This window comes from Populus alba, chromosome 10, assembly GCF_005239225.2.
Source record: "Populus alba chromosome 10, ASM523922v2, whole genome shotgun sequence".
Classification (NCBI taxonomy): Eukaryota; Viridiplantae; Streptophyta; class Magnoliopsida; order Malpighiales; family Salicaceae; genus Populus; species Populus alba.
In genome coordinates, this window is record NC_133293.1 from 10,773,854 (window position 1) to 10,797,615 (window position 23,762).

The 23,762-nt window shown below is 33.3% G+C and overlaps 3 protein-coding genes across 5 annotated transcripts; 1 reads left to right on the plus strand and 2 right to left on the minus strand.

Moving 5' to 3' along the window:
- Positions 1–238: 238 nt before the first annotated feature.
- Positions 239–2,663, plus strand: LOC118046622 (uncharacterized protein C24B11.05). Its single transcript, XM_035055616.2, has 8 exons — positions 239–399; positions 494–559; positions 663–760; positions 848–885; positions 998–1,085; positions 1,218–1,427; positions 1,541–1,606; positions 2,278–2,663. The coding sequence occupies exons 1-8, from the start codon at positions 339–341 to the stop codon at positions 2,449–2,451; spliced, it is 801 nt and encodes a 266-aa protein (XP_034911507.1). The 5' UTR covers positions 239–338; the 3' UTR covers positions 2,452–2,663.
- Positions 2,664–6,458: 3,795 nt separating this feature from the next.
- Positions 6,459–7,363, minus strand: LOC118046621 (photosystem I reaction center subunit II, chloroplastic). Its single transcript, XM_035055615.2, has one exon. The coding sequence runs from the start codon at positions 7,229–7,231 to the stop codon at positions 6,626–6,628; it is 606 nt and encodes a 201-aa protein (XP_034911506.1). The 5' UTR covers positions 7,232–7,363; the 3' UTR covers positions 6,459–6,625.
- Positions 7,364–8,602: 1,239 nt separating this feature from the next.
- Positions 8,603–13,180, minus strand: LOC118046620 (probable linoleate 9S-lipoxygenase 5). 3 transcript variants are annotated; one of them, XM_035055613.2, is made up of 9 exons: positions 12,782–13,179; positions 12,011–12,300; positions 11,300–11,540; positions 10,759–11,097; positions 10,568–10,653; positions 10,375–10,482; positions 9,951–10,255; positions 9,593–9,856; positions 8,603–9,497 (listed from the first exon to the last, which is right to left on the minus strand). In XM_035055613.2, exons 1-9 carry the CDS (start codon positions 13,023–13,025, stop codon positions 8,729–8,731), a joined length of 2,646 nt encoding a protein of 881 aa, XP_034911504.1. In that variant the 5' UTR covers positions 13,026–13,179; the 3' UTR covers positions 8,603–8,728. The 3 variants fall into 3 exon arrangements, with proteins under 3 accessions (XP_034911504.1, XP_034911505.1, XP_073267926.1); XM_035055614.2 differs by having other exon boundaries at positions 12,011–12,297; positions 12,782–13,178; XM_073411825.1 differs by lacking the exon at positions 10,375–10,482 and having other exon boundaries at positions 12,782–13,180.
- Between the last annotated feature and the right edge of the window lie 10,582 nt (positions 13,181–23,762).

Genomic DNA, 23,762 nt, shown 5'->3' on the forward strand with positions numbered 1-23,762 from the left:
ACTTCTTAAACCCGAAAAGTCGAACATCACAATTCTAAACCCGAAAAAAACGTTTCGAACGAAGGACATTTACCTGCATTGGTACAGCCGTGTGGGCCCTTTTCTACTCGGCTTCAAAGTTCGCAAATCGTGTTTCTTTTTTACTTTTTTTAAAACATTTTTAAAAATTTTATTCCATTAGAGATTTGAACCCTGAGTCAGCAACATCTGTTTCTCCGTATCCCTTATAAATACCCCCTCCTCTTCTGAAGCCGCTGTGGTTTCATCTCTCTTCGACCCCCAATCCTAATTCAGTTCTCTCTCTCTCTCTCTCTCTCTCTCTCACCTGTCACTTAGCCATGGATTATTGCAGCAAAACTTCTTGCAATCCAAGCTCTCCTTTTGATTGCCTCCTTTTTGGTACTTTTTTCTCCCATTCTTGCTATAGCTCTTCATTCTATTCTATCCAAGCTCTCTGATCACATTGTTTTGAACTGTAATTTTTGTAAAACAGATTTGGATGACACTTTGTATTCCTCTAAGCTTGGAATAGCTGAAGCTCTGAGAAAAAATATTGATGGTACAAGCCATTTTCCAATTAATCACATTATCAAAATTTAAAAAAAAAATGATTGATTTTTTTTAAGCACCGATTGGTATGATCTTTCCTTCTTTGGATGTAGAATTTCTTGTTGAGAAATGTGGATTTCCAGAGAACAAAGCTCCTAGTCACCGAGTTGAGCTCTTCAAGTCCTACGGCAGCTCTCTTGCTGGCTTGCGAGTAATTACTTTAACAAAGACATAATATAATCCATCCTTTTTTTTTTCTGCCTTGTTTAATTACTAATGGCTTAAATTTATATTTCAGGCGCAAGGCTATGACATTGATGCTGATGATTATCACAGGTTAGCAAAACCCTAACTCGAATTGTTTAATATCAGATAGACTCTGTTCCCGTTTCAGGACAAGAAAAACCTGGAATCAGTTTCTTAACCACATATATTTACTTATCAACAGTTTCGTGCACGGAAGATTGCCTTATGATTTGATCAAGCCAGATTCTCAATTACGTAACCTCTTGCGTAGCATCACTCAGAGGAAAATTGTAAGCCTCAATACGAAAACTCAAAACAGACCCACCAATTTAACTACTATTCGTGAATAAAAATAAAAACCCTTGTATTCTTGTTTATGCATCCAAGCCAATTAATTAATTGTTTAATATTTTTTACGACAGATCTTCACCAATTCAGATAGAAATCACGCGATCATGGCCCTAAAACGGTTAGGAATAGAAGACTGTTTCGATCAGATCATATGTTTTGAGACGATGAATCCAAACCTGTCTAAATCGACAAGTCCTGATGAGTTCCCTGTTCTTCTAAAGCCTTCAGTAGATGCCATGAAAGTTGCTCTTCGTGTTGCAGATGTTGATCCTCGCCGTACGGTAAGCAACCCTTTCTCAAGGGTTTTTTTGCTCGATCAGTTTTCTCCCATCATAAGTTTCTGTTTGGTGCTTAAGAAAATCCTGAAACGCGTTTCTGCTGTGTTATGTTGCAGCTGTTTTTGGATGATAACGTGCGCAATGTGGCAGCAGGGAAAGCTTTGGGGCTCCGCACTGCTCTGGTAAATTTACTAATCAATCTCCTTGTAACTGAATCAATGAAAAATTCAACCTACTCCTGTTAAATCCAACCTGTCTTTGGCTACTGAAATTTAAAACCAAAAATCCGCCTCACCCTTCCAAATTTTTATCATGCAAAAAAAAACAAAATGTAAATTTTTAACCATTATAAAACCTGATTTGGGATTGATTTGAGGTAAAATTTGAGTTATTGATCTAGAATTAAAAAAGAAATTCAAATGTTAGTGAGTTTCAACCTGAATTTTTTAATTGAATCAAACTGTTTAAGCCCGAGTTAACTGGTGTAAAATCCTGCCAAGCGAATCCGAGTTTTATAAAACGAGGAAGATGATCTCCGGCCCGAAAGCTCAAGACCCTTGACTCTGTGGTGTCAACACGTGTCCAAGAATCATGTGATTAACCGTGTTTCGCGGCGTGCTATTTATTTCATTCGCGGAAGGACAAAGGCCGTACCGCAGTAATGCTGATGCTCAATATATGGCCTGACACATTTAAAAATCTAAAAAAAGCTGCAATTGAAAAACGAGGAAAACAATGTTAGAGCTGTAACAGAGAAGTAATTGGCTGTGCTTTTGTGATTGCTGAATGTACGTTTAAAAATGTTTGGAGTCTAACACAAGTGCTATGGTACTGTCCTGATGTAATTATTAAGGTTGGAAAAACGGTGAAGAGCAAAGAGGCGGATTATGTATTGGAGCATATCCACCACCTAGCTCAGGTGATTCCAGAAATCTGGGGAGGAGGAACGGAAAGCGGTGATCAAAGGATCAGCCGGCCGAGGAGTGAAATGGACGCCATTCTCTCAGCTGCAACCGTCGGAGCCTAAATAAGACAACCAATCAAGACCTCTTTTTCAAGGACTGGGTTGGTGATCCTTACATGTCAAATCTATCTTTCATGTGCTGTGCGTATGTGTTGTTAATTAATGTATCATATGCGTGTTTATGGTTCTTCTGTGTAATATCCATCCATCCTACTGGTTAGCTGTCATTGTCGTCTTTCTAAGCTAAATTAATTGTTTGTGAATTATGGTGCCAATTAAGCTGGCTTAGCTGATAGAATAATTTAAAGTCACTTCAAAACAATCCCGACAATGAATTCCACTCGTTATACGCAGGACAAAAAAAAAAAAAAAAAAAACTAACGGAGAAATACCGTCCAATCCAATCCATTGAATTAAAAAAATAATAATAATTTTTAAGATATAACTCAATTCATCATATTTTAAATTTATTATTTATAAATCATCAGGATATTATAAATCTTAAAATTATTAAATACTTACATGATATAATTGATAATTTTGGAATATTAGGAGACTACTCAAGGTATATTTAAGTTAATCTACAAATCTATAATTAAATAAAAAAAAGAGAGAGAGAGAGAAAGGAAAAATAATTGCCCAGCGAGAAGCTTCCAGCAACGATTGAGCCCTTTAACAGCACAGAGATGGCATTGTGTTTGCTCTGTGACGTAGTTCCATCAATCATGTTTTTGGTACACATGTCACCCGAGAGGGTAGCAGATAGCGATATCTACCATCTTATTAGCTTGATAATAATGAGAGGGTCATCAGTGTGGTTAGAGACGTCAGAATTTAAAATAAAATGTGATCCACGTGGAAGCTTGTACCCATCCTCCAAATCATGGTGGTGGCTGTCTCTTTCGTTCTCTTAGATAATATCAATCACGCATGAATTTTTAAAGATCCTGTAGCGTATTGTTATCGTCGTTGTGTGGTGGTGTTGGCGATAAGGACGGGGACTGAATGGCGTGGCATTATTTGGAGCTCACACTAGGTACGAACTCTGCTTATTTATTATTTATTTTGCTCCTAGATATGTCGATGCAATCTTTCATGGATGCCTGGAACTCGAGCTGTTATTTTCCAAGTTTCAAACACTTAAATCTCTATCATGCATAAGTTCTATATATATATATATATATATATATATATATATATATATATATAAATAATTAAAAAAGAAAAGAAAAAAGGGGAAATTGCATTTTAAGGGCCTTTAATTCTCAAGGATATAGATCCAAGTTGCTTACTGGACCCGCAGTTTGCTCCCGAGAAGCGGGCCCTCTGTGTGAGATCCATAACGGGAGTCACAAACTTTAAATCAAACCGGAGAATCATTCAGGCCATCCACTTTAGCCCAAGACTAGGCCTTCTGCCATAATTAACGACTTCGCTACGTGTCATGGACGCGCTAAACAGATTAGCAGTAGCGACAGTTAACAGATGCCTTCGATTTTGTGTGTGTCGTGTGGAAAATATAGGATTTAAAATATATATATATATTAAACGAAAAGCTATTCCAAAAGAAAATATTAGAAAAAAACAATACAAAGAACTGGTATTGAAAAGGAAAAAAAACATTCGTTGATGCATGACTAACAGAACAGATTAGAAATTTTTATAATCATTTGGAATGGTTTTTTTTTTTTTTGAAAACTATTCACGCTGCAAAAAAAATCCAATTTTTTTTTTCTAAAAACAAGTTATTTTTTTATATTTGATTGGGCTAACTAGCGGTTATTTTCTAGCATTTTTGTTTGCAAGACAAATAAATTGGATATATACCTGATAAGCTGACGGTGGGGTGAAGATGAAACCACAATTAACATGATAGTGGCTGCAGTGGTGTATTTAAAGTAGTCTCTATTAATTAAAGAATGTATTGGTAACTCTCTATAAAATATTTTGTTTCTCAAATACGTAAAAATGGTCTCATTTTCTACATGATTGTAATTTTTTTATTTAATATGGTTTTTCGAGACTGTTAAACGTACCAACGTTTCCCATCAATTTTTTTTTAGAATTAAAGGCAGTAAGGGATGACAAATTGATAACTACATTAGAGCAAAACGGTATAAACAGTGGCGAAGTCAGGAAATTTTGTTCGGGTTCAAATTAAAAAAAAAAAATTACAGGAAGAGAAAAAAATTAAAATTGATTAGTTTTAGAAAAATTATTCAAGAGAAAGCATGAATTTTTGTTTAGGGGCCGGGGCCCTGCTAGCCGTGGCTTCGCCCTTGAATTTAAATCTCTTCTAAAACTTTAAATCATCTGAGAATTCATTCTTTTATTTATAATTTTAAATAAGACCTTCATTCGGTTATATTTGTTTTTTTGTTCGTGACAGCTAGTATTTTTCACTTAAAAATATATATAAAAATAATATTTTATTTATTTATTTATTATATCAAATAATACAAAAACACTAATTATTTTTTTAATAAACAAAATGCCAGCCATATTTCCAAACAAGTATGATTTTAGAGGGATGGTTTTAAAAATCACACTGCGATCAACTTAAATGATGTGATGAGGTTGGCCCCACATACTCTTCAAGTGCTTTTACCATGGCATGGGCATTTCACTTCCCCTTAGTTATTGAAAAAGTTGAAAAGTCAAAGATGGATAGGTTACGAGGTTAGTTTTGAACGAATGAACGAGATCCAACCCAAAATTAGAAGTGAGGGACATTCTCAAATGATATAAGATTCAGAGGAGCTTTGGACCGTTCGCTCAAAGATGGTGAACTTTTTGTTTATTTCTTATTTGAGTGTTAATACCTTTATTCTTCTTATTTGTATATGTGAACTTTGAATTTTTTTCAATAAAGTATTCCTATTAAATTTTATCAAATATATAATGACCTGATTATTAAGTTTATTCCTCAATATAATGACCTGATTATCAAGCATGCACAAATATATCATCTTATTTTTAATCGAGTGTTTGTACTTTTATTCTTTTCTATTTGAGCGTCCATATTTTTAATTCTTTTTTTTTTTTTGTTTGAGTGTGTGATTTTTTTATTTTTCTATATTTAAATGGTTATAATTCTAAAAGATAATATTAATGTGCATTTTGTAATCTTATATAGACCATATTTGTTCATATTAATTAAAATTAAAAATTAAAAAAAAAACAAATAACAATATCAATTTATTCAAATAAATAAAAAATAAAATAGTATGTGTAAAAAATAATTTTTTTGGTCATATTTGACTAGGTAATAAAATAAAAAAGGCAACAAAAAAACGAAATACACATAGGATCTTGATGAAAATTGATATGGACTCGTGCGGGTGTTTGCTTGGATACGTATATAAGATTTAACAAAAAAAAAAATCAACTTTGTTGTATAATGAATTTATAATTAAATTTAGTAATTGTTTAAAAATAATTATTTTTAACCTTTTAAAATTACAAAGGGGGATTTGTCTGGTTCGTTAAAAGGAGAAAGAAATCGAGTCGAAACTTTTTTTTTGTCCAAGACTTTTTTCTTTTCTTTTCTTTTCTTTTAATTTGAATAAATTATTATTCTTTTAAAAAACAATTATACGACTTGTCAAATATAGCCTACATAAGAGTGCAAAACGGATAGTTGTTAGGTTTCAAAATTAAAATCACTCAATAGATAAATTTTAGAAAGTACAAAAATTTCAATGCAATCTTTTGCCATATCTTCAATTACACACTATCATCAAATGCTGTCCTAAGATTTTCACAGTAGTTCTAGATAAAGACTAACCAATTGAAAGGCTGCTTAGACCTAATAAGAAATATACACGTCTACAAGATGGTTAAAAAATATTCTATCATTTTGTTTGTTTTGGGAAAAAGAGAGGTTAGAACTCATAATCACTGGGTTTCCAATTTAATAAAGTTGAATTGTAAGCCAGGGACTAACGTAGAATCTTTCGTGTTCGTGTGTATATATATATATTTTACTGGCAGGGTATACTCTGACGACGCTATCATCATATGGGAGAAGTCTGGCATAAAAAACACTAGAACATGTAATCCTATATAAGTTCATATGAAATGATGTAGCTAGATATATAACCATCTGAAAAGGAGAAGACAGATGTGCACCCACAGACAGGTTTTGCTTCTCTTAAGAGTTTCCTGAGGAAGAGATACAATTACAGCAAACAACCGTAGAGTATTCACGTCATCACAAATACATGATGTTACCAGATCACAAATCATAGACTTGCTTGCCTGTGAACTTGACCTCAATTGGGCTAACGTTCTTTCCGATTGACCTGAAATTTTGGCCCACGCCTTGGCGCCCTGGGTTCACCTTCTCAGGGTAGACACCATCCTTAGGATGCAAGTACTGCACCTCTCCATTGGGGAACACCCTGTAAAACTGGTACTTGATCTTGTACTTGGACCTTAGCCTAGTCCCGAGAGCCAAGCATTGCTCCTTCCTGGCCAGCTTGAGCAAGTTAGGGCCTTCCCTCATGATGGCAGCACCCCCAGTTGGCATTTCAAATATCTGTTCCTTGGGGGAGTCCCATGTTATCACATAAAACTCCTCCACCTGAGCTTTCCTCAACAGCCCACCAGTGCTTCCACCAAAAATTGGTGATGGGGTACTTGGGTCCAACTCTGGTGGAGTAAAGCCCACCGGAGCCTCTTTGACAGCTGTTTCCTCTGCAGCAGCAACCTTCATGGTTCTTTGTGGCTTAACATTAGATACTGGTAAAAAAGATGATTGTTTCCATGGAGCAATAGCTTGGCTGCTTGATTTTAGGGTGGAGAGGGCTGGAGGAGTAAAGAGAGAGGCTTGAGTTGCCATGGCCACGAGGAATTGGAGATTCGAGGGTGTTGAGTGATATGGGTCTGTAGGAGCGTGCTGGTTCAATAAGATGGAGGAGAAAAGATTATTGATGGAGGTGTTTGTGGGATTTGAGATGTGTGGTGTGTGTGTGTGTGTGAGTTTGGATAAGGCGATATGGTCAGACCAATTAATTTCTTGACCTTTGATACGTGGTCTCGCCAGCTTCTTGCGAGCGAGCGCGCGGATTTGGATACGACGGATACGGCCCAGACCAATCAAAATCCCTGGATCTGATACGTGGGGGTCCCCAACATCCCTCTTCTTCGTTCCCTTCTCTTAGCATATCTGTTTCCTGGTGATAATGTGTAGTATTTTCTTCTCTCGGGGTAAGATTATATATTCATTACGATCCATAACAACTGTCAAATGTTGGCAGTTTCGTGTAAAATATGTATTGTAAGATTACATCTTCACATGCTGCAAAAAAAAAAAAAAAAAAGGGTTTATATTATTGAAATAAAAAAGAAGAAGGTCATAGACGACCCAAAACAAAAATTGCAACGGAAAAGGAATGGACCTGAGACAATAGTGATGAATAGAAAGTCCAAAGGCTCGAAAAAAAAAAATGGGCCCAAAAATCAAAACGCACAATAAAAGAAACGGACCCCAAGGCCCGTTAACATTAGATTAGGGAGGCAAAACTCCCAGCTTTGACTTGGTGTGCACATTCTGCTTCGTGGAGAAATCTTCTGTGCTCAATACTCGACACCTGTCACATGCGTCCAGTGGGAGAGGAGACACCTTGAATCTGGTGTAGTTAGAGAGAGCATCGTCCGTTTCCTTTTAATTCTGCCAAAGCATGGCAACGTGGTCCAGTTCAATTCAAGAATGCCAAACTGGCTCTCTTTTATATATATAACCAGCGGAAGAATTATATATGAAGATTTATTTAAGGCATAAAATTTAATTTTAAATAAAAAAATTTATGCATATATATAATAAAACATATCAATTGAAGAAATAAATAATCATTACAATACATAAAAATAAAATTTTAATAATCCAGAACCAAATACAAATTAAAATATTTAATCTTGAAAGATAAAACGTTCAGCCCACCGGTTATGTTCATTAAATTTATTTATTAAAATAATTTTTTTATTGAAGTCGATAATAATAGAAAAACAAATACAAATTAAATTGTTGGAATAAAATAAAATAAAAATTATATAAAATTACATATAATAAAAATATTATTCAAAAATAATTTTATTTTATTTTTTGAAGATAAAAAAATAATTTATAGATGAATGCATTACTAGAAAGGCACACCACACATTTCCTGCTATTTGTAGATGCTTGCAGATGCACTTTACCTTCGACAAATCATCAACGAAAGAAAAACCTGAACGCAAAAAATATTATCTGACCGCCTTTTTACTTGGCCATCACACCATTTTTAAAACCTACTATCTACCTGACTGCCTAAAAGAAATACTAGTTGGATCCAATGAATTAGATTGACACGCTGTTAGGAATGCCCTTGCCGGTGAGTCCACCCTCTCTGGAGTAATCTGTGGTGTTAGGAAAGAGTAGAGTGTAAGGAACTTGTACAGGCCCAACTCTGTTTTTCCATCTCTTGTCATTGTTCATATCCATGATTTTGTTTTCAATTTCTACCAGCTTCCTTCCAAATCTCTCGAATGCTGCCAGCAGTTCACTATCTGAAGTCCACTCGGGAGTGTCTCTCTGTCCAAGGTAAACCTCATCAGTCGAATGTCTTGATAAAATCTCAATCAGTGATACACCGAGTAGGGTTTGTAGCTGGGCTGTGATTGTTTTCAGGAAGGCTGCATCTGGATTTTTCGCAAGCTCATCGTACTCAGGGGTCCCTGGCTCAGGCATGAATCGACGGCTTACGGTGGGGCGGTTAGGGAGGTAGCCAGCATATGGATATTGCCCAAAATTGACAGCTGCATGGAGGGCCGAGGCTATCCATATGATAACGGTGCATGTTTGTGTGACATCAGCGAGTGTCTGCATCTCAGGCCACCATGGTTCATCCTTCTTGTCACCATGGCCGACATTACGGATCTCTGCCCACCATGATTGGAGTTCAATATCACCTTGGATCAAATCATCTGTGGGGTAGTAGAAAGCACAATATTCCTTGACCCATGTTTCAATTGCTGACCAGATTTTTAGCCCATCAACAGCATAGGGATAATCTTCTATCAGAAGTCTGAGGCCATGTGGCTGGCTTGAATCTTGAACTGCCACTCCTCTTGATGATAGCGAAGTTGGATAGATTTTAGTTTGGCTTTCGATAAAAAGTAAAGATAAGAGCGTATTTTTATGGTTTAAGGTTCGGTGCTTTACCTTTTGATGAGATCTGCAGGGAGTGCCTGCTCGGTGAAAACCCAGTTCTTGTAAACAAAAGAAGACATTTCCATTGCATATTTGGCTGGGAAAACAGTTCTCTCCAGTACTCCACCAGCATTGATGAGGATCTGCCTAGCCAAGGCATTTATATTCATCGTGTCACGAAAATGAGGATGCAAGAGCTTGTTGATGGGGTGAATAACACTCAATTGTCTGTTTGTGGCAATTACAAATGGCTCTATTACAGCATGAGTGTTCAGCCTGCAAACATGAGCAGAATCAGCCCGGTGAATTCTTAATTAGAATAAGCTTCAAGTTATGCCATTATGAAATCCCTTTTGATTTGGAATCATACCAGTGGCTAACAAGCTGGTGGTATCCAGAATCATTTACAGCCGCATAAGCTTTGGCCAGTTGCCATACTGAGCCTTCAACACCATGTTCTGCTGGGGTGAAAACCTTGCTGACAGCGCCATGATGGTCCCCTTGTGGATGTGGTAGACTCAACTCAATTGCCAATGGCTTCAATGTCCCGTCATCTTGAAGCAACAGGATTGTTCTAGAGGCATAAGTCTTTGTGCTGGTTGAGTTTATTCGCCTCAGGTATGGTGTCAATGCATCATGATGATCCAATATATACAGCCTGTTGCTTTTGAGTGCCTAAATCAGAAAAATTGAAACATCCATTTTTCAGGTAGACAACCTTGAGTGTTCCTTGATTCTAATGTTGAATGCATAGTATAGATAAGGACGTCAAAGAAATGAATCATGATTAGTACTTGATCTACGGTTAGGCCATTCATGTTCTCTTCTATTAACTCTTTTCTTATTGAGCTGTTCTGATTTCCGTATGCTTTAGGGTCTAGCTTGCTGGCTGGAGGAAACTCCTGCAGGTATATTTTACTAATTTATCAAGCTTTAAAGATCATAAAAAAATAATCATCAGGTAGTCTAATGCAAGTTGTGTTTTACTTGGAGGCGACTAATGATAACTGGGTTGACTCCAGCAAGCATTTCCCGTGCAAACTCTTCATCTGTCCTCCAAGCAGACTTGTCCCCTGAAACCATACCATGAAAACCTCAAATTTCCAAGTACTGTATACACGAAGTGAAATTCTAATTATTGCAAGCTAACTGGGAGAAAAAAGTTTTCATTAGTGCACCTTTGATAACATCAGGCTTTGGGAATTTAAGGAGCCGCTCTCCATCATTACGAACAAGTTCCCTGAGCATCTCCCAGGGGATGTGATCCCTTATTTTATGGAGAGTGGGTTTATTTGGTAGCTTAACTCCCCCTTCATAAAGGTTTAGTACATCTTCAAAGGTGTCAAATTCGTTGATAGTTTTGTCACATAAAGATTTGATCTCCGGGGGCAATATCTGAACCAGGGATTTCAGAGCATAGGCAAGAAAATCTGAAAACTTCAAATGCCCAAACCGTTCATCTCTTGGAACATAGATGTCCAGACTTAAAAGCGGCAATCTTTTTTCAGTACGGGGGTCTGTTAAAATGGTAAAACTAAATTGCTGATTGTGAATTGACAAAAACGCATGCATCCAACATTCTTACAAAAGTAACTCAGCGAACAGATACTCTCTATGCGCTATACTTGCATGCTCTATCCTACTAGAGATTCTGAGACCCCATGTAGAGTCGCTAGATATAAATGTATGTCAAGAGTGATTTAAGTTTAGGTTTCTAACCAGTTTTTGTTTTTCTCCGACCCGTTCTTCCTCTTCGGGGATATGGATACTCTTCCGTTCCTCCAAGAATAGGGCGTGCATATTCTTCACCCTTGTCTGGATTCCCCAAATCGTTGTAGTAATCGTAGTCATAGACTCTATCCCACTCCTTCAGCTCACCTTTTCCATGTCCACGGAGATTTAAAAGCTCTTCTTCTCTATATAACCGCAATGGCTCAGGTGTTTGACATGGAAGATATGCCTGATGCAAAATCCGTCAACATGTTCATGAATCCACCTTTTTATCCAAAACCTGCCTTGATACATTCGCAAAACTTTCGGCACTAGGAGTTGGCCTGATACACAGATCATGAAGGAAGAAAAGGTACAAAAAGGAAGTGGTAGTGAAAGCAACAACAAAGAAAACAATTTAACACCATTATGAAGATGGTCATGATCGAAAGAAAAACTCAGAGTTGGGGAAAGTGCAGTTCTAGCTGGAAAATAAACAGTGGTTTGTGATTTTGCCTGCAAAAGGAGGGAATAAAATATCGAGGTTCTAAATAATTGAGGTTAAAAAGGCAACAATCATGATAAAAGGCACTAACTATACGGCCCAGATTGACATAAAGCACACATCCTGGCTCTAGACTATTCACAAAAGTAGCACAATAAAACATAATTTTCGGCACACAATCTCCTATTTATTGGATTATTCGAAAATCTAATTACCTTATTAGAGAAAAACACACGATTATACTTGTAACGATGCGACGGATAAACCCAAGAATTGCAGATGAAAAGCACCCGACCATGGCCAGGAACATCTTCTAGAGCGACTGTCTTGAGATAAAGCTGGCTGCGGTGATTGTTTTTAATGATGATGGCCCCAGGAAGGCCCATGTTTTCATCCCATTCAAAAGTAATTGTGAATACAGTCTCTCCAGCTGTTAATGGTGTTCTTGTGGTAACCCACTTCTCTACGGATGCTACTTTTCCAAGCTTCCCTCGCAAGCTATCTGCTAAACACCACAAAATTCCCAGTTTTAGCCTAATCAAACTTGATTTTGATTCTGTTATTGCAAACTTTCTTGGCAAGATTAAACAAGAAAGAATATTCAAAGCCAACTTCAACAATTATAATTTCTTAATCTCGCATGTAACTAGTAAATCCTTAGCGATCACTTTCTCAGAATAAACAAACAAAAAAATCATCAGCTACTAAAAAAACACAATTCAATTGTTTCCCCGAAGACCTGAATTTGGAGTGAAACTACTAGAAAATTCTCCATCGTGTGTTTTTTCCTCTCGGTTGTCTGGCAACAGAGAGAAGTGAACAGTGGCTAGAGGATGACGGTGAAGTTATTTGCTGTTTGGTTAAAAAAAAAGTCATTTTATCTTTATTCAAGAAGCTTCACTACATTATTCTCTTTTCCTCAAATCTTTTGGGCAATAGTGCCATTCAAGAAACTTAAGAGAGGCTGAGGGAGGGAGTAGGCTAACCTGGGTCTTGATGAACAGCACTAACAAGCTGCATAGACACACCTTTGCCCAACAGCTCATAAACCCGATCAAGAAACGAAGCTTTTATATCATGGAAGTCCAAAACGTTCTTTTTCATCAACACCACTGTGCCCTTGATCTTCCTTCTCCCTTCCACCTCATTGCCTTTGGCCTTGTTCTTAGGCTGCGTACAGAACCTTTCCATTACTTTGTGAAACATCTCTGAGACAGGGCAGAACCCCATTTGGAAAGCTCAACAAGAAGAGTAACCAAGATTCTTAGAGTAAGGTGATGTAAAGAGGGGTGGCACCTAGAGGCCAAGTTTATGGGATATATAGCCAGATTGGCTTCTGTGCGGTGTGTTTGTTGCGATATTCAGTGGTTTTTTTCTTGGATTTATTTAAGTCTTGGTCTTCCCCGAAGGATCTTAAAATACAATCGATGTTGACAACTAATAGTGGGGTCCCGAAGGAATTTAAGTATTTATCTCTTTATTAATCCAAAATTAAGGTGGAACCTTTTTTTAATGCCCACACATTCACGTGTACGCATTACTTTAATATTTATGAATGTGGATAACCATCTCAATCCATACATGATGCATCTTTAAAGATTGTTAGCTTATGAGAGTTGATGCTTTCATGCCAGCCTGTTGGATTAAGTTAAAACTAAGTTTCTGTCGGAGTAGTTGTTGCCTAGATTTAAATGACTCACCTGACCACTCTTGCTGGACAATTACTGTGGAGAAAGTATATAATTATAATTCACCAGTGCTAGGTCAGTATACAAGTTAAGGTTAGCCAAATCCAGTATAAACATATGCTAATGAGGTTTATGTATAATTGATGTCCCTCGCTATTGTGAGTTCTAAATATGTATAATTGATAGCTAGAACAATGGTTTTGTGACTTGGATTAAATTTGGTAGTGATCAAGATGAACAAGCTAGCCTAACTGGAGATCTCAGCTGTGAATTTGGCGAATCAAAGGCCTCGTATTTGGGTTTTGATTATACTTTAAGTGTAAATTACTTGCCTTTTTAAGGTACCAAGAAGTCAAGAAAAGAACTGCTACAGCCTCACGTGGCAAACATAAGCCATCCGACACACAGTAGATCGAGCAAACTTGGACAGGAGCCTGTCAATGAGCCCCCGATTGTTTGCTAGGAATCGCCACGAGATTTCCCCTCATGTGCAGGACATGACTAACCGTGCAAGAAAAACCCCGGCCTGCTCAGGGCAACTAGCCAATAATATTTAGCCAGCATAGCTTGCACGACCCGGGAAGCCAGCCGTCTGAGCTGGGTTTAGACGTCTTGTCCATGCTCTCCTCAACTTCGTTTTCATTAGTCATGACGAAGAACAACGCGATGGAGATGAAGTTTCGTGAGAAGTAATAATAGCAGTTGACAGTCCTCTCTTCTCCAGAATAGAAAACAAAAATGCGCATGCTCCATTTGGTTTTCTTGAAAAGAACAAGAAATCCGGTGAATCGATGTTTGGTTTTTGCGGCTTACCATCTTGCTGGTAACATAGGATACTCTCCTCTCCTGGTCTCATTTTTTCCCTTGGAGAATGGATTGCACTTGTGCATTAGCAGCATGACAGCGGAGGCTAAAACCCAGAAACACTCGGTGGTTGTTGTGGTTTCTGGGCCTGCCCATTATGAATTGGATGGTCAATTATGGCATTTTCTTGATTGTGAAGTAATAAGAACTGAGATTTCTAAAAATCTGGAGCAATTATTGTTAACTTTGGAGGAACATGTAAGGAAAGAATAAATTAAATGGGGTTGAAGTTAAACAGGTGAGGTTGATTGATTAATGAGCTGAAATAAACGAGTTTTTCTACCAGGATTACATAGCTAGTTCAGAAAGAAAAAATATATATAAATTCAATGATGCCATTTGGGTTTTCTTTTCTCGGTATAATCCACCGTTGCATCATTTCATAATTATTTTCAGGTTCAATTATTTTTACGGTTGAAAATTATTTTTTATAGGAATTAAATTATTATTTTTTTATTGTTTTAATTTTTAATATTAAGAGTAAATTTTAAAAATAAAAAATATTATTTTAATATTTTTAAATAAAAATTATTTTAAAAAATAACTATTATAACACTATCCATTATTGTTCTAGACCTTTTCAGTGCCAACCTTTTCATATTCCGAACTCTTACAGATATTCCTAATCTTGCGCTAATTTTTTTGTCTTCAATTTTTCGAGGATGTAAAATAAGACCGAGGGGTTCCATAATGCAAGGAGCAAATTTCCTGACATAATTAACCAACATGTTTCTGTCCCATATGGAAGTGATCACATGAGCGCGTGTAATGGCCACTGACCACTGGCCAGGCTGCCACTACTTTAAAGTGGATTTATTAATAAAAACCTGCAAGCGTCGTTTCGGCCTACCCTCGTAACCTCTTTGGCCACAAATCTTCTTCTATCAATACGCGGAAGTGCTGTCATCAAATTAAACTATACCTTCCTTTTTCTTCTTTTTCTTTTTTCTTTTTTTTTTTGCTGACATGAGATCCTTGCGGACCAAATCCAGGAATCTCCAGATGAATCAATTTTTTATTATTAGTACAGATATCAAACAATTTCCATGCTCAGCTAATATTTGGTCAACCCCCTGGGACCAATAGTGCTCACTGTTCAGAACTTGGATATGAAAAAAAAAAATATCAGACCTCAAAGATTAAGAGATATGATCCATATGCATCTTGATTTGTGAAGTTAATCATGCTAAAAAAATCGATTTAAATTAAACATATATATTAATTTGTGAAGTTGTAAGATTTATATTTTAGGGTGTTTGAGATAATAATAGTAGTTATTTTTAAAATATTTTTTATTTTAAAATGAATTAAAATAATATTATTTTTATTTTTAAAAATTTATTTTTAATATAAACAAATTAAAATAATTTAAAAATACATAAAAAATAATTTAAAGTTAAAAAAAATTAAAATCTTTTAAAATTCCAGTTCGGCAAATACCCCATCACCAATTGAACTTGATAATTTAAAAATTTTGTACAAAAATATAAATTTTTATTGTAATACAAAAATAATTAAATGATCTTTTGATTAGTGATCTTGACCATTCTTAATTTAGTAGTATTCTGTTTTTAAAAATGCATTCTTTCCTCATTCTTTACATTTACTTTTCTTTTTCTTTCTCTGTTTCTCGCAGGAGAAAAAAAATAGAAAGGGATATAAAATTGATGAAAATACTAAATTAAAAACATTAAGATTGATTACATGGTTTCTAAAATGATTGATTATTTTTATTAATTAACTCATGGGAAAAATAATACAACTGCAGACGGGATAGAAAAACTAAATAAATGTGAATCGAATTAGTCAAATCCTCTACCCTGTAGAGGGCTTTTAAACAAGTTACTAGATTGGTGTTCTGCATTTTATTGCTGGATGAGTCGATTTTTTTATAATAAAAAAAAAAAATAATATTCTGCTAGCTTTTTAAAAGAAAAAAAAGTTCATAACTCAGAGTTGTAAGTTATATTAATCTAATAAATTGTTTCATTGAATTATATGATATAAAAAAACAATTACATTAAATGGATTCAATTTTAAAATACAAAATGATAATAATGGAAAAAAAAAAAAAACACTCTGTGTTAGAAAGGACAAAAAACTATAGAGTTGAATTCCAAGATAACTCAATGTTAAACAACAAAAATTAAAAAAAATAATAACAAAATAAAGCTTCTCGAGTCAATATGAGCTAGTGTGGCAAACTTCCAACCCTAGATACTGGACAACTTCATATAAAAAAAAATTGAAAAACAATATAATAATAGACTATTTCTAACAATTCAAGTGTTGATGGATAAAATTAAAAACAAAAACAATTAACAAAAAGAAGCAAAAACAAAACACTTGTAAATCAAGGTAAGGCCATCAAACCTCGCAAACCGAATCATGCGAATGAGATAACTTAATAAAAGGGGAAATAAGAAAAATGATGAAGCTTGATTTAAAAAAAAAAAAAAAAACACTACTTTTGAATAAAAAAACTTGAGAATGATATAAAAAAAATCATAGAAAAACACTTAAGTTAACAAACCAAACTTGTTGCCCCTATTCATGAGATTAGGGTAGCTTAATTGAAATAAAATCACAAAGCTCATTTTTTAAAATAAAAAAATAATTCCAATCAGTATTAACTTTTTAAATTCGTGACCCGAGTCATTAAACTAAACCATCCCATTTGAAAAAACATACGAAGCTTAATTCCTAACAAATCAAATGTTAAATGATAAAATTAAAAAAAAAATTAATTATACAAAAGGATCTAAACAAAAAACAATAATTAAAAGAATAAAAACAAAAATTAAAAATAAAAAATAGATGAGAGGACAACTTATAATTCTGAATTTAAGAAAAAATTGAAAAGAAAAATCAAATTGACAAAAAAAATCAAAGACAATAAATAAATAAAAAAGGACTAGATTTGAAAAAAAATAACAAAATTATAATTATGGATTCAACGATAAAATAAAAAATAAATCAAATTTTGATAAAAGAGCCGGTAACAAAAACTAAAAATAAGGATAAAAATTAAAGTATTAGTTAATAACACTATAACTTTGGAATTTTGAATTATCATCAAGAATGAGAGAGAAAAGTGAAAAAGAAAAAAGAACATGTGCTTAGCAACACATATACAGAACAACATGCTCTGCCACATGTGAAAGGCGATGTTTTGATGCTTTAAACTTCGTTGCAAAAGCTATTGTTCGGATGCCGTACGCACTGTTTGAAGATCGTGAGCGCCTCCACCCGCTAGCGTGTGCAGTTTTGATTTTCAAATTATATTTTATATATATTAAAAACATTATTTATTAATCAACTCGATAATAACTAAAAAATTATGATCAAAATATAAAAAAATTATTTAAAACTAGTTAAATAAGTTTCGTTTTAAAAATAATTTAATCATTTCAATATACTTATAAAATATAAAAAAATATACTTGCACCCGATTAATTTAACAATAACTAATAAAATTTATTAAAATATAAGGGTTCATCAATTGTTTTTTAGAATATTAAATTGGTTATTACACCTCTCTTTCCCCCCTACACACGTGATATGTTTTCACCTTAGGTTACCTGATATTCTTGCTGGCTCAGCTGTTTCTTGGAATCTGGCAATATAAAATAAGATCAGATTTAGTATGATCACATGACAATATAAAGTAATTTTTATTTACCAGATCTAGACCCGTATGGTTTCAGGATACACGATTCACGACAACGCCACCTCGTTTCAGTGTACTAAGCAATTACTGGCTTTCCAATCAAAGAGGAGTAATTTCTCGGTTTTCTATTTCTTGTACTCATCTACCTACAGCGAAACTTTATTAATACATGCAGCTTCGTATATTATAAAATCGTCATGGTTTTAACTTTGATTTACTGAGTATCTATCCCGTCCTTGTTAAAATAAAAAATTCAATTAAGTCCCTTCTGGGCTATTTCAAGTTATTTTTCATATATTGAAATCAAACCCGTCTCAAAATTGTAGCTAGCTCTCATCTTGCAATCAAATTTTTTTTTCCTTTTTTATGTTACCTGAAATCAGTTTCACATATCAAACTAAATTTACTTCATCAATAGATTTCCGGTCCAGTGACGACAAAAAAATTTACGAGTTCAAATCCTTTTTATATAAGATTAAAAAATATTTTATTATAAAAACATATTAAAGTAGTTTATCATCTTTGATAGCGTTTGTTAATGAGATTGAAATTATATTTCTTAAAATAATTAATTTTTTTTATTTAAAATTAATTTTAAAAATATTTTTTGGATCGTTTTAATGTGCTGATGTCAAAAATTATTTTTTAAAAATAAAAAATATATTATTTTAATCTATTTTCAAGTAAAAAACACTTTAAAAAATAATCACTACCACACTATCAAATATCTTTTTATTATTATAATTAGTGTGCCGTAGTGACACTACTCGCATGACTTGCCAACTACACAAGGGTTTGAATGCTTGAAGCTAAAGAATTGTTGAAGTTGCGCAAACTAATTACGTTTATTGGTTGGCTAATGTTGAAATCAATATGGTTTCATGTGCTTTTGGGGCCAGGCGTTAATGGCTCTTAAAACTCGATTAGGACAGTTCAAAAAATACTAAAAAAAAAACAGAGAGAGAATGGTTTGGACGGGTTGGGTTCAATCTCCCTATCATGTGCTGGTGTGCGAGGGCTGTGGACCTTGTGGTTGTAATTTAAAGCTCCAGGTCTGTAAGGAAGTCTCTTTTATTCTATATGCACAACGTAACTAGTCTGAACTTTCTAAAAGAAAATTTTTGATCTTGATAAAAAAATAATAATAATCAAAGTAGATCATAGTGAGCCAAGAATAGCAGAGGATGCAATCATTTCTCAAAAATTGAAAGCTTTAATAGCTTGTGTGTGTTTTTGAATTCGAAAATTCTTGGTGGCTTTGGAAAAAAGAATATTAATAGTAATTAAATTACAACTGATTCACTGACATACAAAAAATAAGTTGGAAAAGTCAAATTAAAATAATAATTCAACAAATTATGATTTTTTATTCGACTATTATATCGTGTTCAATTTTTCATAAGAATTTTTTGAATCACTACTCTAGCTATTAAAAATAAATTTAGATTTCAAAAATATAATCTCCGGGGCTTAGTTTTTGTATTTTTATGATTTTTTTTAAATTGATTAGACAAATAGTTATCAATTTAAGTGTTATTGCAATTTAAAACCGTTAAAAAAATTGTTATGGTTAGTTGTGATGCACGCAAGCTGGCTCGGACACACCGGATTAAAAAAAAAAAAAAAAAAAAACAAGCATAGGAGGTTTCTGGGGTGGGTCTGTAATTGATGCATGTTCTGTGTTTTGTTTTTTTCCTTTTAGAAAAACGATGACATTATTTGTTTATATGCACCTAATAATCATCTGGTACTGTAAATTACTATTGGTATGATTGTTTTTATCATTGACAACAAAAATTAAGTTGGAAGAAGATGTTACAATCTAATTTAACGTCCCCTCTTTCTATTAGTGATGTTCCAGTGATCAATTATGGGTTTTATGGGTTATATATATATATATATATATATTCATAATCAAATATGGAACACCGGGCCCTTTCCAATGTAGAGGATTTTTTAAAAAAAAATTATCATAATAAATTAAAAGTTTTGACATAAAACACAATTTGAAAATAATTTAGTGAAATAGTTTACATTGTCGTGCTTTTAATGTGCAATATTTATAAAATATTGTTATTTCTAAGAGCAATAAGATAATGTTACATTTTATAATAGCGACATTAAAATATATTGTGTTTTTTAGGCGCGATAACTTAACATATAACTTCATTGTCAATTATCTAGTTCAACCAATCAAACTTTTCATATAAAAACCATAATCTTATAAATTTTTCTTTCAAGTATATTTTACGAGTTACAATATATATATTTATCCAAATTTTATACTCAAAACAAACTTCAAATAAAATTTTAAAAAATTACTGTTCACATAATAATTGTTCCTTTTCTTTTAGTATTGATGATATAGTTGGACTTGCGATAGTATATAATTCTAAGCAGTTAAGTAAAGATTTGTCATGACTAGATAAAAATCTGTCCTAGATAGATTAAGTAGATGCCCCAATAAATGCATTTATGGACCAGTAAAACAAGTCCACGCCCAAAAAAAGAATTGATGACGTCAAACTAAAATAATAGATTAAAAGGGTTATGATTTTTTATTCAACTATTGGATTGTGCTTAATTTTTCACAAAAAAGTTTTTGAATCACTACTCCAACCATTATAAATTTAGATTTCAAAAATATCATCTCAATGATTTAGTTTTTATATTTTTAAAGTTTTGTTTTAATCAGTCGATCAATTAGTTATGGATTTAATTGATATTGCAATTTAAAACAGTTAACTATCATTATTCACAACCATAATATTAAAAAATTTGTTATTTTCTTAAAAGAAATTTTTACTATATTAATTCATTATTTTATATATATTTTATATGCTAATTTTCCATTTTGTTCATACAAATCGCATCGCAATCTCGGTGTCAAAATGTGAACTTCAACAAAGGTCAATTACAGGCCCAGTGGGATTTTTTCTTTTTATTTTGCTCCTTTTTGAGAAAAAAACGGAAAATTACAGTCCAATCACACCAAGCCTGTTCTCTGTTTGGAACTTTGGATATGGGCAAAAGAATATCAATATTGATCCCACCGAATCTAGCTGAAACTAGATTATTTTATTGTTGCAGCTGACGGGGAGGTGGGGGGCAACAACCATGCCATGTACCTTTCTCCTATCACGTCGTCACCTGTCATCGTCCTGTAGGAGTAAAAAATTGCCATGGTTATGACCTGTGTGGGTACAACAAGCATAGGAGGTTTCCGGGGTGGGTCTGTAATTGATGCAAGAGTGTTTTGTGTTTTGTTTTTTTCCATTTAGAAAAACGATGACAATATGTGTTTATATGAACCTCATAATCATCTGTTACTGTAAATTACTATACGTATAATTATTTTTATATTTTAAAAATATATTTTTTAAAAAAATATTTTTATTTTAAATTAATATTTATTTTAGTACTTTCAGATTATTTTATTGTGATGATATCAAAAATAAATTTTTTAAAAATAAAAAATATTATTTTAATATATTTTTAATTAAAATATAATTTAAAAAATAATATTTATCACAATCTACACCACATTTTACCTAGGTCATTTCAGGAAAAATTCCAGGCCCTTGAGTTACAAGGGCTCCCATTGGCTAGCCTGAGAGCTAATACATTTGAAATGTCCTGGGCTATTTACTATGCATTTTTAGATGCTTCCTGAATATGATTTTCAGGAATATAGTTGCCGGTGATCGGATAATTAAGAATGTGATTTTATGAGTTCAGTTGGATATTGTCGGATAACAGGCCTAGCATCTCGGCTTATCATCTGCGCTTAGGATTTAGAAATTCTTTTATCTGCTAATGCTATCTTCCATCCAAGCCTGATCAATAATTTTATTTAATTTATATACACCATATTGTATATTATCAAATGCACACAGGGTATCTACCTCTATTAAGAAACTTTAAAACAAAATGTCGAGGAGATGATTGGATCGTGGGCCGCAAAGTAGTCCAACTATTAGCCTCTAATTCTTATAAATTGGATTAACTACGGGATGCACTCCAGTATTCTAGTGCTGTTTTGATTCTGATCAAGGGTATTTATTACTGTTATAATTATATTTTAAAGTATTTTTTATATTAAAATAATATTTTTTATTTTTTAAAATTAATGTATTAAAATGATCTAAAATATATAAAAAAATTAAATTTTTTAAAAATAGGAATTACCATGCATTTCTAAACGCCTCTTAAGTAAATTAAAAGGACTAAAATCAACTTGCAAAACCAAACTTTGCAATTTGCCCAGGGAGGTTGAGAGGCGAGTTGCAAGGATTAATTATTAACAACCTTTAATCACTTTGATCTAGTACTATCTACCTTTCAGGTATAATTGCAATCGAAATTCAATACTTGTACTTTTAAATTGTGGTTTAAGCAACGTGCAGGCGTTGAAGGTAAGAAAACAAAGCTTTAATCATTGATGGAATTTCAAGAAAACTTACATTCATTGATGAGAAGCTTGGTACATCAACTGGAACCTTCTCTTATATGTTCTTCAGCGAAGTTCAGAGCAGTGGAATGGTTTGGCCCTTGTTATTAGCGTGCTTTGAAATTGTGTTTTAAATCATATTTTATAAAAAAAATATTATTATTTTTAATTTATTGGATTGTTTTGATTGGCTGATACAGGAATAATTTTTTTAAAAATTAAAAAATATATTATTTTGATGTATTTTATAAAAACCCTTATAAATGCTTTGAATGCAAAAAAAAAAAAACTTAACAATTTATGATTAAAGAATTTACATTAATCTGATGGTTATTGATTTGATTACAGCCACGCATGAGAATTCTTTGACACAGAAACATGAATGGGTGTATTTTTGGTAATTTATGTTTTGTTTTTAGCAATGAAAACTCCAAAACTTACCGGATTACAAAGGAAATTACAAGTTTACAATTACAACCCTACTAATCAACACCTATAAATTACCAACTATCAAGATATTTTTACCTACAAGTTATATTTACGTGTATATGTGTATAAAAAGAATATAGACAAAATTTACATATAAAAAAATTAAATCAAGAAAATAAGAAAGAAAAATAAATAATAAAAAAATAAGGATCAAAATTTATATAAAAATAAAATAAAATAAAATTCTAAATGTTAAAATTAAAAAAAAAATCAAAATTGAAATATATAACAATTAAAAAATTAAGAATCAAATTTGCCCTTTAATTTACTTGGCTATATATATATATATATAAAACTAGAGTGAGAAGACAGAAAAACCTCTACGTCAAGGGTTGTAGTTTTTTTTTTATTCTAATAGCAGGTAGTCATTTTACCATGTCTTCAAAACTAAAAAGTCTAAACAATCTCTAAATCCCAATTTATTTATTTATTTATTTTTGCTCTTAAGAGCAGTACAATTAATTTACCGTGAAAAAAGAAAAGAAAAAAGAAACTAATTCTTCCCACAGCCCATCCACATATTTTTGGTTAGAAGGGCGAAATAATAACCTGATTGTCGCTATTACAAACACACACGTGTCTGGAGCTAAAGTAACATGGCATTGTTAAAATCCCCCTTCCGTTTTAGTTTTTTCTTTATATTCTTAAAAAACAAGAAAGGCTTTTCTGTTCTGTCCTCTTCGATCCACGATAAACACGCATATAAAATGGTTCGATGTTTTGGGGAAGCGAAAATAATTGTTTTCCCTCGAGTTTTTGTTTGTCTGTGAGATTTTCGGTGACGCGGAATAGGCCATGCTTTAAAA